The 16,523-nt window shown below is 46.5% G+C and overlaps 1 protein-coding gene across 1 annotated transcript in view; it reads right to left on the bottom strand.

Moving 5' to 3' along the window:
* Window positions 1-4,934: 4,934 nt before the first annotated feature.
* LOC123502862 (sodium- and chloride-dependent GABA transporter 3-like) overlaps window positions 4,935-16,523 on the bottom strand; it is a 20,433-nt gene continuing 8,844 nt past the window's right edge. The window contains exons 2-12 of the mRNA XM_045252131.1: window positions 13,856-13,987; window positions 13,460-13,589; window positions 12,747-12,851; window positions 11,807-11,955; window positions 11,457-11,575; window positions 9,432-9,660; window positions 8,795-8,916; window positions 8,153-8,281; window positions 7,539-7,742; window positions 7,159-7,329; window positions 4,935-6,689 (exon numbers count right to left, since the gene is read on the bottom strand). Coding sequence (XP_045108066.1) covers window positions 6,564-6,689; window positions 7,159-7,329; window positions 7,539-7,742; window positions 8,153-8,281; window positions 8,795-8,916; window positions 9,432-9,660; window positions 11,457-11,575; window positions 11,807-11,955; window positions 12,747-12,851; window positions 13,460-13,589; window positions 13,856-13,987 — 1,616 coding nt within the window. The 3' untranslated portion in view covers window positions 4,935-6,563. The remainder of the gene's footprint in view (window positions 6,690-7,158; window positions 7,330-7,538; window positions 7,743-8,152; window positions 8,282-8,794; window positions 8,917-9,431; window positions 9,661-11,456; window positions 11,576-11,806; window positions 11,956-12,746; window positions 12,852-13,459; window positions 13,590-13,855; window positions 13,988-16,523) is intronic.

The following is a 16,523-nucleotide window of genomic DNA, read 5'->3' on the forward strand; positions in this document are numbered from 1 at the left end:
CTTTTTGTTTCAGGCAGTAAACACTTGGAAGCTTTTGCCTCAGTGGGTAGTTTCAGCAAATTCCGTTAAGAAATTTGATGGAAAATTAAATCCGTTTGGCACAAATCAAGAATCACGTTACAATTATAAAGCACAAGAGATCTGCCGCATGCTACTAAAATATGGAAATGAAGATCTGGAGTCAAAGGCGTAAGCATATTCCAGATCAACTATAAGAACTAAGATTGCATTTGGAGTATTTCATATCACCTTGAAAAAAACGTAAATAAATAAAGGATAAGTTTGCCAAGCACCACACACAGCATAACCTTAATTAACAAGAAAAACAGTAGTGCAGTTCTCTATTATTAATCTTTCATAGTAGACAGTATTTTCTTAAGCTAGTGAAAGAAAACGGCCACAATACATATAATTAACTACCTTCTAACCACCACAATTTAGGGGTTAACATTTCTCAACCTTTATGAATTCAAGCTTACTGTTCAATTGGACAATGGGAGGTACATTAGTCTTGCTTGTTGAAGAGGAATGGTGTCAGAAAACAATGTACAGGTAACAGAAAGCACATGGAAAGAATATCATTATTCTGACGAGAGAGAGAGAGAGAGAGAGAGAGAGAGAGAGAGAGAGAGAGAGAGAGAGAGAGAGAGAGAGAGAGAGAGACTTGACAGGTTAGTAGCAAGCACATGGACCTGGATAACGAAAAAAAAAAAAGGAAAATAAGGGAAGCTGGAAAAATGTAATAAATCTACACGAGAGAGAGAGAGAGAGAGAGAGAGAGAGAGAGAGAGAGAGAGAGAGAGAGAGAGAGAGAGAGAGAGAGAGAATCACCACTAAGCCACCTGGTCCACGTGCATCACAATAAGTCATACCACACCAAGCCAGGCCTATACGTGGTACATCCCGTATTTCACAGCCACAATACAACCTATACATCTTCTCACATTATAAATCAAACATCCATACACTTCCATACTCACTAACCTGCCACCACCATACAAGTCATCTGCAGTCACCCAACACCATGAAACAACCAGTGAATAATGAATACTTCGCCTTGTATTCATTAAAATACCACAAACTTCCTCTTAACTTGTGACCAGTTGCCTTCACACACATACGCACTTATGCCTCGTGGACCTATTCTAACACCTATATTGAGTCACAGCAACAAAATAATCAACAATCATCCCGCATATTTATCCTGCACTCCAACCACAGCAGCACAAAAGGCCAGCACAGCACAGTACAGAACAGCAAGGGACTAAACATTCACCCTTACTCCTTCACCCCTGCCGCCATGCCAGCACCAAAACAGTCTTCCTTATTTCTACTCCTTACACATTAATGCTTCTTACCTTAGCACGCATCCTGCCGGAGATGTAATCTGTAACAATCGAGGAAGAGAATTAGTGGTGTATCAAGAAGATTTATGATAGGATGTGATAGATAAAGTTCAATATAAACAGGAGATACACCGGACCTCTTCTCACCTCAAGAGCAGACGCGAGGAAGGATGGCTAAGGGCTCTGGCGGCAAACACTACAACTATATAAAAATTTGTTTCGGGAAGAAATATAATCTGTTCAGTACAAAATAATGATAAAAACTTATTTTCATCACCTAAATCAAACGAATCATTTATTATATTGATGTTCTTACATATATTTGTTATGCCAAAAATATTTGGTCTCTCTTCAAATTTATTTTTATCCATTAAGCAAATATCTTATCTATTCTATATTAAAAAAAAAAAACATGCACATATACATACAATAAAAGCTTAAGGTGTTGTGATTAACTGTATTAACACAACAACAAGTAAAATAATACCGTAAATGTTGAGGGTGACTGTGCCTTTCCTCAGACTGTATCTCATCAAAGACAACTTGATAATTTTAGGGGTAACGTAAAAAACATACATTATCTAAGAATTCAGTTATAGTTATTCCGTTTACGTAGGAGGAGAAAACTGACTACGGCAACAGAGAGAGTAAACAAAGAATGGAGGAAAAAGACAGGATAAGGAACAAAGAAGAGGAAGAAAAGGAGAAAAAGAAGAAAAGAGAATGGAGAAAATTAAAAGTTGCCAGTTCCTGCCGCGCTGTGGACAGGCATTCGTCAAACACCATGCACCCAGGAGGGATTGGTGCCTCTAGCAATAATCAACTGAGTGGTGGTGGTGGTGGAAGCAGGAAGAATGACTCTTCCCCCATCTCCTACAACCCCCCATCTCTCTCTCTCTCTCTCTCTCTCTCTCTCTCTCTCTCTCTCTCTCTCTCTCTCTCTCTCTCTCTCCATTTCTTATATTTTGGCGAGTGACCCCATCACCAACATTTTTTTCCATTTTTAACATTTTTTTCGTTTTTTTTTCTTTTGCACAATTAATAATGTCATCCATCCAAAACTGTGCAATCAAATTACAACAACAACAACAACAGCAGCAACAACAACAACAACAACAACAACAACAACTTCACTAACAAAACAACAACAATAATGATAACAGTAGAAGAAGGAAAAGGAGAATTTATTAGAAAACTAATGCCGAGATGAAAGGAATGATTTTTCTATTGTTATTAAAGAAAATCTCGCTATTTCAAATTTATTTAATTTGTGTGTTGCTACAGAAACCTACTCCATGCCACCCAGCCCGAGAAAGTACAGTACTTTTCATGGCGGGGGCGACAGCGGCGAGCAGATAACAGGAGGAGGCGAGAGGGCGCAGAGCAGGACATCTCAGGGACTGCCGCTGTATCGGCCCCACTGCGGCAAGCACCCCAACATATGGTTACACCCGACACGTGCGGTACCGGCAAGCCCTGGTGATGGGAGGAATGGATTATGTGTTGGCGGGGACGAGGAGGGATGGTAGGGGTTGAGGGACTTGGTACAGGCAGGACAGTAACCCATAAAAAGGCACCTCCTCGTCACAGCCTGTCCTTTCGGCAGCGGTGGGGTGCCGGCACACACACACACACACACACACACACACACACACACACACCACCCGGCCGAGTGGAGATATTTGGGTGTCTCCTTTCACGTGTAGCCCCTGTTCACCTAGCAGTGAGTAGGTACGGAATGTAAATCGAGGAGTTGTGACCTTGTTGTCCCGGTGTGTGGTGTGTGCCTGGTCTCAGGCCTATCCGAAGATCGGAAATAATGAGCTCTGAGCTCGTTCCGTAGGATAACGTCTGGCTGTCTCGTCAGAGACTGCAGCAGATCAAACAGTGAACACAAAAACACACACACACACACACACACACACACACACACACACACACACACACACACACACACACACACTGCATCGCCACAATACAATAAAAGAGAACAATAACACACCCACGCACACAAAGTGCGGGAAGGGACCAGGTCTGGTTCTGGGTCTGCGTCCTGCTGATGGGCACCCCCTGTTGATGACGTCACATATATACGTTACGGAAACCATTTTGAAAATGCCAATTCTCAAAAATCAGGCTGGACACGAATGCTACACAAATTCTGACTTGTCATCAATTAAAATTAATTCCGAAAATACAAAAAAATATTGCTGGGCTGAGTGATAATAGAAATATTTCAAAAATACCGTAAATAAAAGTGTTATAACATCGACATGATTAAAAACATTTCTTATTCAACACGATCGATAACACTTTTCAAAAATATTAACTACTCACATAACGTACTAAAGTTTGGCCAAACGCTGAAATGATAGAATTAATATTTTTTAAAGTGCCACTTTTACACACTTTAACGGCTCCGGAAATCGCTCTTAAAATCCACACATTTAGCTTATTAGGAGTAAAACACACTTTAACCATCATAAACTATCTTTTGGAAACACAAACACTTCATTACAGCTAGAAATAAAAAAATTTGTGAAGGAAATTGAGCTCTTATCTAAGCCCTATGAACCAAGCAAATCACAGAATTTCACGCAAACAAGCATGGAACACAATAAAAACACTCCTACATGCATCCATAAATCATGAAAACTTACCTGTGAGACGAAATAAGTGAGTTGAGATAAAAAGAAATAATACTGGAACTGGCGGGCAGGTAGTGCAAGGCTGGGAGCTGCCGATGAAGTCATTAAGATAGCCACCCACCCGCCCACCACAGTCAGCCGCCTTGTCACCTAACCAGGCTTCCTGACGCACACAAAGCTGGCAATAAGAATGTATCTCAATTGCTGATATGAAAGACTGGGCTTGTGCCTCCAATCTCTGACATATCCGGCTTGTAAAAAGTAACAAATAAGCAAATCATGGCTGAGATATGCCCACCGCTCCTGCTCATCCTTTTGTTTATTTGCAAGGCCGTTTATTCTTTTCACATTGTAAAAGTCTTGTTAATCTGTCACTAGAACCGTAAAACATTCTTTAATCCAGAGTCACTTTAACTAGAGGCTCTGTGGCGTTTGACTCTTTATCTTTTTCCCGTTAACCACACACCGCCTCAAAACTGGAGACCAAATCTCTCGCTAGAACCACGAAAACACTCTTAAAATCCGGTTTCACTTCAATTAGAGCCTTTTGACTACGGAAATCTTGTTAATATGTCACCAGAACAATAAAAACACTCTTAATATCCAGTGGCACTTTAATTAGAGGCTTTCAGAAGTTGTGGAGGTGATGTGCTGACTGGCCCACCTCCTGCCTCCTCCATCCACAACGATACACGGACAGTGGAGTGGGCTCAGTGGAGGGGGGGAACAGATGGGAGGGGAGGTGGAAGGTGGTGCCACCGTCTGGAATCTGGATCTTTACCTTAGTGATGTGTGTAGGGTTTGTATTGCCGGTCTAATGAAGAGCAATGGTCATGCAGGCTGTGGCTTCATCCTGTACTAGCTCTGCCATCTGACTTAAACTAAGTTGGGGTCATGCGATTCACACACACACACGTGAGGAGAAAAGGAAGAGACAACAGACTTCTATATAAGATTTTATTGACGGGTACAGACAAGGCTTTTAATGACACTTGACAGTAAGAAAATAGATATACCACTGCTGCGGACACCCTTTTGCCGCACGTACTCTGTCCCACGCCTGGCCGCGGGATCGGGTGAGGGGTGATGGGGTGAGGAGTGGGACATGGGGACAGGAGGGGTGGAGGGATGGTAGAAGGTATTATAGGTGGTTGGGGTATAGGTGTACGTAGGTGTGGTTGGATGGGTAGGTGGGAGGGAGAGGCTGCGGCCCTATGTCAGTGTTCGCCTCTTGCCTTTCTCTATAAACTCTACAATATATTCAACTTTTGATAATGTGGTGGTGGTGTGGTGGTGTGGTGTGGTGTGGTGAGGAAGGCTTCACAGGGCGCGCGTCACCATGCCAGCCCGCGGGAGGCCGGTGTGTGTGTGGTGGCATCCCTGGCTGGCCTGGCGCCGCGCGCTGCAGCACCAGAAGGACTTTGATATCATGTTATGCCGTGGAATGTGTGAATTACTGTCCTGCCGCGGCGGCCTGACTCATGACGCATGACTCATGACTCACTGACTGACGGAGTGACTCGCTGTACATAGCTCAGCCTTAACGCTACGAGACTATCGAAAACAAGTGGCGGGGGACGGGGCAGAGTCGACAAGGCGGCCGCAGCTCTAGGATGGGGATCTCCCAGCCAGGCGGACACACCCCTGTCGCCTCTCCCCTCCTCCAGGGAAAGTAATTGTCTCAAGGAATAAACTAATCGGTAAAGCGTCTTCATCGATCAGAGGATGGAAGACCCGAGCATTCCGGCAGGCGGACTCCACATATCCTTCTCCCTCTACTCCTACTCCTACTCCTGCTGCTGCCACCCACCCATACTCTCCATTGCCACAGATGTCCCGTCCCGTCCCGCTAACCCTGCACAGCGTGGTCGGCAGGCGTGGTGCCTGTTCCCAACAAGAAGTCTTGTCAGGATGAGGGCGGGGAGGGGCGGGGCGCCAGGGCATGTAGCGAAGAGTGGGTGCAGCACTACCGCCTGCCGTGCTCCTCCTGACCGCTGGTACATAAATGCCAACACGTCATTATCACTATACTTATATTTATTAATAATAATATTATTACTAATAAAAGACGAACAGTAACGGTGTGTCGGCGAGAGGGTGAGTGCGGATGCCAACGTGATGACGAGATGCGTATGTACAGGTGAGGCGCGATGGAGTGAAATGGTGTGGCGATGACGACGACGACGACGAGGACGACGTAACATGCGTTGTCTGGGACTAGTGAACAGATCGTGGTCGTCGCCTGAACACGACACAACAATGATCCTGGATCACTGCCTACAGGAGTTTCTCCGAGCAAGACTTAGCCTACTTACTACTAATACTGTGCAGCGACGTCCCCGCGGCAGCGCGGGGACCGTCGGCCCCTGTCAACCCGCCCGCAGCAGGAAGGGGCGCTTGAGAGGGGTAATTTTGGCGACCACTGCGGGATGAATGTGTGAGCGACGGGGGCCGGATGCAAAGAGGGGCACGGCCCTTCCAAGGTCAGCCTCAGTGACGGGGCGAGGAGAGTGGCTTGTGTGGTGACCGTGTGAGGCCGGCGTGACTACCACTCAGGAGGGCCGGGAGTTCAGGCGTCCTCCGTCAGGGGGTCCATGGTCATAGTCTTCTTGTAGGGCAGCTCGGGATTCTCATCCCAGTCCTGGGGCCGCAGGTGGTGTGCCTTCAGGATGGGCCGCGTGGAGGCAATCCACCTCTGTACGCACAAACAAAATATTGTAATAACGATGGTGTGCTGCTCTCTCTCTCTCATTTTTACACCAAATACACATGCCCAGCATCCTTCCCCACCGCCCACTCTCTCTCTCTCTCTCTCTCTCTCTCTCTCTCTCTCTCTCTCTCGGCACACACACATACACGCACACACACACAGACCAGTACTGTAGTGGTTCACAATCGAAAAGGTCTGGGTTCGAGTCCCGGGCGAGGCGAGGCAAATGGGCCTTTATGTGTAGCCATTGTTCACTTAACAGCAAGTAAGTCCAGAATGTAACCTGAGTGTTTGTGGCCTCTCTGTTTCGATGTATGAATGGCTTTAGTCCTACCCAAAGAGTTCTTTCCGTTAGAAAACCAACAAACTAGCTTGCTGGATGGCACACACACACACACACACACACACACACACACACACACACACACACACACACACACACACACACACTCACCTCTCGCAGTGTGCCGGGGTACTGGAAGATCTTGTAGATGGTGAAACCGGGGATCCAGAGGAGGGAGCCGAACACCAGCAGCCAACCCAGAACCTGCGCCCAGACCGGGTACACGTACACCTTGTTGTAGGTGAGCGGGGTGTGGAAGGCGATGGCACACACCACCATCATCTGTGTTGGGAGGGGAAGGTGAGATGGAACCAGAACATAATCATTCCTACTGTCATCATTAAAGGAGAGAGAAGGAAGGAAAGAAAGAAAGAAAAAGACGAACAAAACAAATCGAATTAAAGAAAAATATAAACAAAGATAAGAGCAGAATAGAACAAAGAAAAGAGAGAAAATGAAAGAAAAAATAGTTCAACACCTCTAGTACTTACAAAGGTGAGAGTAGGAGTGATGAACTTCCAGCAGAACTTGAGGTATGCGTTGATCTTACGGTTGAGCATCATAGCAATATTATCGTAGAACCTGTTGGCTCCGTACACCCAAGCAATGACGATGCACTCACAGCAACAGATGGTAAGCAGAATGATACCACTGGCTGAGTATGAGTCGAAGATTTGGAACACATACATGCCGCCCTGGAAGGATAAAAGATGCTTAGTTTGTGGGGTTTGAATGGGAGGGAGGTGTGGTTAGTGAAGAGAAAGGTGTGGCATGTCTGTGTGGTTTCTTAAGGTGTGTTTAAACAATTGTGTGTGGTTATTTAAAAGAAAAGTGTGGGATTTGTTGAAAGGGAATTAAGTGATTTAGGTAAGATACGTTGATGTTGGAGGATGGGCTCTCTCTCTCTCTCTCTCTCTCTCTCTCTCTCTCTCTCTCTCTCTCTCTCTCTCTCTCTCTCTCTACTCGTCATCAACACTCAATAACCATTACTATTCCTCACCACTTCTCAATCCTCACCACATACCACTCATCACCACTCCATCACTCGTCACCATCACTCACCAACTGTTTCCACTCATCATCCTCACCACTCCTCACCACTCACCTGCATCACCATGGTGCAGCCGATGACCATGTCCACGAGACACACCACTCCCACTAACATCTCGCGACGGTAGCCTACTCGCAGCTGGTTAGGGAACAGGTCAACTACAGCCGTCACCACCGACTCCACCTGCAGGGCGAGGCTCGTTGTTAGTACTCATGTGATCGCCATTCATGTCAACTCGTCATGTTAATTCTTGTCATGTGAACTCTTGTGTTTAATATCGATGTTTGTTTTTGTTTGTGCTACCTTCATTTTTATTTATCTTATTGTTAATCTTGTCATCACAGTTCATGTCAACTCTTGTCTTTTGCTGTCAATGTTTGTTAGGTTATATCAGCGTCACCACTCGTGTCTTTCAACTCAGTTACATCTCCATCACCACCTGCTGTCTCACCACTCACCACACCAGCTTCATCACTACTCAGCTACTCATATCATCACCATTACCAGCTCCTGCATGTCACCACCATCACCAACAGTTGATATCACCACAGTTGTTCCTCTCATTACCCTCATCACCACTACATCACCACCACTAGACCCTCTCACAATAACCACTACTATTTTCACCCTTGCCATCCTATACCTTCATCCTTTCACTACACCACCACCACTACCATCACAACCATCACCACGAACCTGCACAAACTGAGAGTCCAACCCGACCATCAGGATCATACAGAAGAAGAGAGCAGACCACAGGGGCGCCATGGGCATAGCAGCCATGGCTTTAGGGTAAGCGATGAAGGCGAGACCGGGGCCTGTAAGGGAAAAAGGAAGCTGAGTGAGGGGAAGGGTAAGGGGGAAATGTGGGTGGATTATGAGTAGTGGATGATCAAAGGGAAATAGAGCATGAGGGATTGATGGTTCTTGACTGGTGATTCTTGACTGGTGGTTCTTGATTGGTGATTATCTCTCTCTCTCTCTCTCTCTCTCTCTTACAGACCTTACCATACATTTCATCCACACCCTCCAGGAATACTACGTGCATATCTAAGCTTCTGTGCCGTTCACTCCTAAGTAATTAACGTTTCTTAACCTTGTTCTCTTTCCCTAACGTTTTCCCTGTTCCCGTGTTTGAATATCCATCGCAACTTCAACCTCTAAGTGATAAGACTGGCTCTTGGCTGATGTCTTTTACAGAATCTTGTGAACGTATATGCATTAAAGTACTGAATCTGAATCAGTCTCTCTCTCTCTCTCTCTCTCTCTCTCTCTCTCTCTCTCTCTCTCTCTCTCTCTCTCTTTTTCTGTCTGTTTTGTCTGTCTGTCTCACCTGCTTCCGCGACTTCCTCCATGGGCAGTTCCAGCTGGTAACTCATGAAGCCCAAGATGCTGAAGATTCCAAATCCAGCGAAGATAGACGTGGCGGAGTTACACACACACAAGATGGCGCACTGCTTGATGAAGTTGTTGTTGAACTTGTTGTAGGAGCCTAGAGCGATCATGCCACCGAGAGCCACAGCGTACGAGTAGAACACCTGGGTCCCGGCGTCGTTCCACACCTGTAGGACAAACAAAGGCACCGCTGTAGGCGTAGGAGTCGCGGGTACACTCTACCTGTGGACCGTAGCATCCACCTGGCATATGCCCAGTGTTTCAGTACTGTATGACATATTTCAGTGTCCCATTTTGATTGAGAGAGAGGCGACAAAACAAAGTGGGGGATGGGGAGGCAGCCTTGGGTACTCCGCTGGCCTGAGACAAGACCTTCCGTTTTCTGTCTTGACTTGACCGAGCCAGCCTTTGGACTCTGTGGTCTGTTTGGCCACTCCTCTAGTGCAGACCTCTCAGGCAGCACCAGACCTCTTACCCACTCCACTCACTGACCAGTAAGTCTCAAGACCTCCAGGCACTAACTGTCTGGTCCTAACTGCAGTCCCAAAACCTCTTACCTACACACCTCCCAGTCCTCACTTCATCTCCCTGGCTTTATCCTTTTTCCTCCCTCTCCTTCTCCTCCATTCCATCTCTTTCCTTCCCTCCTCTCCTTCTCTCCTCTCCTTCCTTGCCTCTTCTTTCATCCATCTCCCTCTCCTTCCCGCCCTCCTAGCTGTTGTCCTATTCTCGCAGCTGCCCAGGGGGGTGGGGGTCCCCGCCACGCAGCACCTACAGTACTACTACAGTGCAGCACCGCGCTCCGGCACTGCTCTCTGCATCCTTCTGCTCTGCTGACCTTAGAGCTGTCGTGCAAGCAACAACATGCAGCTTATGGATCAATGCATGTCATCATCATCATCATCATCATCATCAACATCAACATGAACACTGTAAACATCTTCACCATCCTCCTTATCACCATCATCGCTGTCATGTGTTCACAAGAAGCAATACCATCATCAACAGCAACAAAATCAATCATCATCATCATCATCATCATCATCATCATCATCATCATCATGGCGGGCGCCGTGGTCGTCGCCGCAGCCCTTGCCACCACCAGCTGCCAGGTAAGGACCAGGTGCGAGGAGGACCAGGACAGGGCGCCCCTCCCCCCAGCAGGGGAAGGGGCGGGGCGTCACCCAGGGGGTGGGTCCGCGTGGCAAGCAGTGTGTATGTGCTGGCGTGGGCGTGGCAAGACACGATTGCTCCTGAACGCTGAGGGTTCAATGGTGAGCGGTGAGGCTGAAGGCTGAAGGGTGCCAGGCCACGCCAGGAGACGCACACTGGTGCACACACGCACGCACACGCCCTCATGCCGAGGTTTGTGGTCACTCTCCCCCCGGCGACCAAGTAATTACTGGACACCCGCACTTCCGCGCCATGCTGTCGCCGCCGCCGCAATGCTCACGCCGCCCACACCACCCTCACTGTGCCCGCCCCGACTTAAGGCAGCCGTCGTCTCTCCCCGCGTTAAGGGAGAGGCGGCGGTGCCCTGGCAGGGCCGCCACACTAGTGAGGGTGAGGCGGGCGGCAGCATCACGCCGCGGCCACAGCGGCAAGCGACGCAGACTGCGGGTGTGTTGTGAGTGCGATCATTATGAGAAATTAGAGTGAGCGAGGAGACCGAGTGGCGGAGAGGCCCCGGTGGTCCCGGCGGCTACGGGCCTGCAGGGCACCCCACTGCAGGGGCGGCGTGCGGCCCACGCCACTCGCGTACACAAATGACATAAATAATGACATGGCATAAATTTTATATTAGTAGAGAGAATCAAGACCTCTGAGAGACAGGTGTTGGGGAGGAGACTGTACTTCGAGCACCATACAGAGTGTTACCTGAGATCAGACGAGCCGAGGACATGATGCACAGCCCGCAGCCGCGACCCAATACTGCATTGGCCCTGAAAACACTGGTTATTACCTGATAATCGAGGACTTTCTCCCATTTAGGCTCGAGGTAGAACCGAATACCCTCAGAGGCTCCTGGCAGCGTCGCCCCACGAACCAGGAGAGCCGTGAGCATCACATACGGGAAAGTGGCTGTAAAGATGGCTCGTTAGTACAGCATCATCATCAACTCAAATCACTTCTGAAAGACAATGCTGGTTAATTAAGAGCGCCGGTCACTCTCGTCTGGGTTGGTCGGTGTTTGCGATAAAATGGCAGCTATTTCACATATGCCAAGTATTGCAAACGGGAAGGAAGTGACTGGCTGTTGATGATGGTGTTATAGATCCTCGATCAGAGCAAGCTGTCTGGCGCGTGACGTACCTGTGAAATACATGATCTTTCCAGTCACTTTGACGCCCTTCCAGATGGCGAAGTAGGTGCACAACCACGAGAAGATGAGGGCGCCGAACAGAGGCCAAACCATCGTTCCCATGTCATGAACGCCGTCCGTGATCTGAAGCACGCGGTTGCTGCAAGGGTTAGATAATGGTGAATAGTCTAAAAGGGACAGCCACTTAGCACTTTGGAGTGGGAGCTGACGTGTTTTGGGACAGGTCTATGGAGTGGCGGGAGACTGGTGTGATTTATGGGGCAAATTATAATGGAGTACTAAAGTAATTTCTTATTCCATCTTCAGTTCTTCCTTATTCCACTTCTCTGCCATCCATACACACCCCTCTTTCTCTAAATACTCCTTTTTACTCTTTTTTTTCACTTCTCCACATCATATTCCTCAATGTCCTTTCCATTTTTCTACTTCTTTCCTCTCCTTCTGCCTCTTCATACTCTGTTCCTCCACCCCATTCCACACATCACAGCCATTCCCTTAAACACTTCTCCACTTCCCACTCCTCCATCCAATCTTCCCTCCATCTCACACTCCACTCTCGATTCCACTTCTTCATGTCATACTTCAGGCCTCACTCCACTCCTCTCAACTCCTCCTCACCCTTCCTTTCATATTTTTTCCACATCACACCAAATATCAACTCCATTCTTTTTCTCCCTCCATCATCCACTTTTCCTTTCTACTCCACATCTCTTCCCAGTCTCCACTCCACTTCTCCCTTCCATCTTACTCCACTCTTCCACACTCTCTTCAACTACTCCAGTCCTACAGCCCTTTCACTTCACTCTCCTCCATCTCTCCATATTATCTCATTCCCGTCTACAACTTCCGACTCCTCTTCACTTTACTTTCCTCCACCCTTCCTTTTTAATTCCTTCTTCCTTCCACTTCGCTCCTAGTCCCAATACTCACTCCCAAAACTCCACTACTGAATCCTTGGGTGTGATGTTCTGAGCCTTCAGGTCCTGGATGAAGGAGTGGTTGGTGTTGCCATCCACACACGCGTCTGTGTTCCACCTGTTGGGGTAAACGATCAATTAGTCACTGTTTGAATGGGTTAGTTTGGTGTCTGAGTGACTGGTGTGGTGTTTGGTGGGTGGTGGTGTTTGTGTGGTGATTCGTGTGTGTGTGTGTGTGTGTGTGTGTGTGTGTGTGTGTGTGTGTGTGTGTGTGTTTCTTCGTTGTTTATTTCATGGGGGTTTTGTTTATCTACTGATTCTTTGAGGTATTTGTTTCGTCTTGACTTATCTAACATTTTATCTTTTTTATTCTATTATCAGCCTTTCTTTCGTCACAACATTTCTGAAACACTCTTTTATTTTTTTAACCTATTACTTCACTAACACTCTTAAAACACCATTGCTGAACTAACATCCCTGAAAAAACACCTTGTTTACTTAACATTCCAGAAAACATAATGCCTTAACTAACACTACTGAAACACCTTAATCTCAACAAACACTTCTAAAACCCCTTGCCAAACTACCATTTCTGAAACTTCTTAACTAACCCTTTTAAAACTCCCTTGCCCAAATCAACACCTCTAGAACCTCTTCTCTCTCTAATTAACACTCCTGAAACCTCTTTACGTCAATGGTGGGCGTGGCTAGCGGCTACAGACTCACCAGTTGCCGCAGCTGGACCATGGCAGTTCAGCTTGGAAGGAGAGCACGAAGTAGTAGAGTGCCCAGGCGATGATGACGATGTAGTACACGTTGAGCCAGTTGCACACAACGATGGCCGCGTACCCAATGCCTGTGTGGGGAAGAGAAGGTAGTGATGGTGGTGGTAGTGGTGGTGGTGGTTATGGAGTATTATGCAGTAGGAGAAGCAGAAATGGTATTAGATAAGCAAAAGTAGTAGTTGTTGTAGTAAATGTAATAAGTGTAGTATGTGACAGCGGTGGTAGAAATTTTGTAGTAGTAGTAGTAGTAGTAGTAGTAGTAGTAGTGGTGTTGGAGGTAGCAATTATATATGAATAATGTATATCAGTCTTTAATCTCTCTCTCTCTCTCTCTCACCTTGGAAGAGCGGGCACATTTTCCACACTGAGATGCCTCCCTCACTCATGAACTGCCCGATGCCCACCTCCAGGAAGAACATGGGCATGCCACCGAGCAGGGCACACACGCAGTACGGGATGAGGAACGCCCCTGGAAAGACAAAAATAACAATGTCAGTCTTATAAAAAAAAAAAAAAAAAAAAAAGCGTAAGTCTTATATCGAGGAAAAATAATAAATAATAAGTTTTACCTTCTTATTCAACTTTAATTGCTCTGAAAATGCGAGACAGACAGGAAGATAGACAAATAGACAGATAGATAGACATGGTTTGCAGTAATGTATAGGTTAACAAGAGGTTACTGCATGATGGGACGTACGCACACAAACACACATACACACGCACACACGAGCGCATACATGTCACGGTATTGAACGGAGTGTGTGTGTGTGTGTGTGTGTGTGTGTGTGTGTGTGTGTGTGTGTATTGATAACTCATTAATACGCGTGCACATATATGTAATCCGTGAGAGGTGGCGTGTAATGTATATAATTGATGTCGCGTAGGTTGTTCGTAGCATAAAAAATGTACGTGGTGACATAATGTAACTACGCAGCTCGTGTTTGGCGTGTTACTCTTGCGGTAGTAATCAGGTATATGTAATCAGGTATATGTAATCAGGTATTTGCATATATTCCCATGTGTAATTCCCAGGTTTCATGTGTAATGCAATAACAAGAAATCAATCGTTCTAGATGAATGATTAAGTAACCTTATATATATATAATTGATTTGGTCGTAAATAGTTCAATGGTTTTAAGAAAGTACTGGAAAAAACATAAAATTTACATATCTCTTAGTAAAATAACCGTTTCTATGTAATCAGCTCGTTTCTATCAACTTTCCATGTTTAATCTGATTAAACTTAATATCTTTCTTTCTTGCCCTATCCTGATTATGTTTCTAAAGACTTTGCATCATCCTTGTTATATTCCTCTAGTTATTTTTGAATCCCATTAACAAAACCATAAGGAAATCTTGTTCATATCAACCTTAGGACACTTCACTATCTCTCCCTCTCTTATTCTTGCATTCTGATTAATAACTCTAAGTGTGCACCATTCTTGTTACATTAGGACACTTCAGTACTTCACCAGATCTGTATTTCTTGCTCCATCTCGTACTAACCCACCCAAGGAATGATACTTTAAGACACTTCACTACCTCTCCCCTTCTTATTCTTGCATTCTGACTAATAATTCTAAACGTGCGCTATCCTTGTTACATTAGGACACTTCAGTACTTCACCAGATCTGTATTTCTTGTTCCATCTCGTATTAACCCAAGGAATGATACTTTAAGTCAATACCTCCACCAGATCTCAAATCCTTGCCCTATCTCGTACTGACCCAAGGGATCTCAGTACCTCCACCATAACTAGTCACCGAGTCGCATGTGTATTGTATTAACTGACTCACTCTGTTCTGATAGTCACGCACAGGTAAAAGTGTGCAGGGTCTGGCGCCGCGAACACTTGCTACGAGAACACAAGGGAACTCAAAGGAGGAACAAACACAGGGGGCAGAAAAAAAATAAATATATACCGCTCTCTTTCTGGCAGTTTGTGGTAAGGTAGGCTACACAGGCTGATCTAAAGTGAGAAGAGTAGGATAGTTAAGTAGAAGGCTTCCCCCCCGCAGACCTAACAAGAGGAGGAGGAGGAGGAGGAGGAGGAAAATATGAAAGTTATCACCAATTTTTCCCCTCTTTTTTCGGGGGTGGGGAAGTTGTGAAAGAAAGGAGACCATTGGAGGGAGAGAGAGAGAGAGAGAGAGAGAGAGAGAGAGAGAGAGAGAGAGAGAGAGAGAGAGAGAGAGAGAGAGAGGAAGAGAGATGACATTCGCAAGAGGGAAGTGCTTTTTAGTGAAGAGAACTAGGTGAAGGAGAGAGAGAGAGAGAGAGAGAGAGAGAGAGAGAGAGAGAGAGAGAGAGAGAGAGAGGTGTGGAGAGGCGGTAAGGAATTAAAGGTAAAAGATGGAGTTAAAGGAGAAGGAGTGAGAGAGAATGAGTGAGAGTGAGAGTGGGAGTGAGACGAGCCAAGGTGAGAGTACAAAATCATCTCTCACAGTTATTATGGCCAAGTAGTTATTGACCCTTGCTACTGGAGGAGGAGGAGGAGGAGGAGGAGGAGGAGGAGGAGGAGGAAATGGGGGAGGGTTAACCTTGGATAAATGGATGAAAAGAAGGTAGAGGAGGAGGAGGAGGAGGAGGAGGAGGAGGAGGAGGAGGAGGAGGAGGAGGAGGCGTGTCCCAGGAAAGTTATTATGGGAGAACCTTCGTCAGCAAGGGAAGAATGACGTCATGGAAGACAAGAAGGAAGAAGAGGAAGAGAAGGAAGAGGAGCAACAGGAAGAGGAGGACGATGAAGAAGACACAAGTAGGGTTTCTCTTAGACCTATCTACTTATACACTCTTCCTCCTCTTCTTCTTCTTCGTTACCCAGCCCCTCCCTCCTCCTCCTCCTCCTCCTCCTCCTCTCCCTCCCTACGTGCGTCACAGGGCGTGGTGACGTGTAGGGATGGCAGAAAGGCGAAACACGTCCGCTCATGCCCCATATTGATTCTGGAGGAGGAGGAGGAGGAGGAGGAGGAGGAGATGAGGAGGACGGAAAGGTGAAAAGACTTTTG

This window comes from Portunus trituberculatus, chromosome 12, assembly GCF_017591435.1.
Source record: "Portunus trituberculatus isolate SZX2019 chromosome 12, ASM1759143v1, whole genome shotgun sequence".
In the NCBI taxonomy this organism is placed as follows: domain Eukaryota; kingdom Metazoa; phylum Arthropoda; class Malacostraca; order Decapoda; family Portunidae; genus Portunus; species Portunus trituberculatus.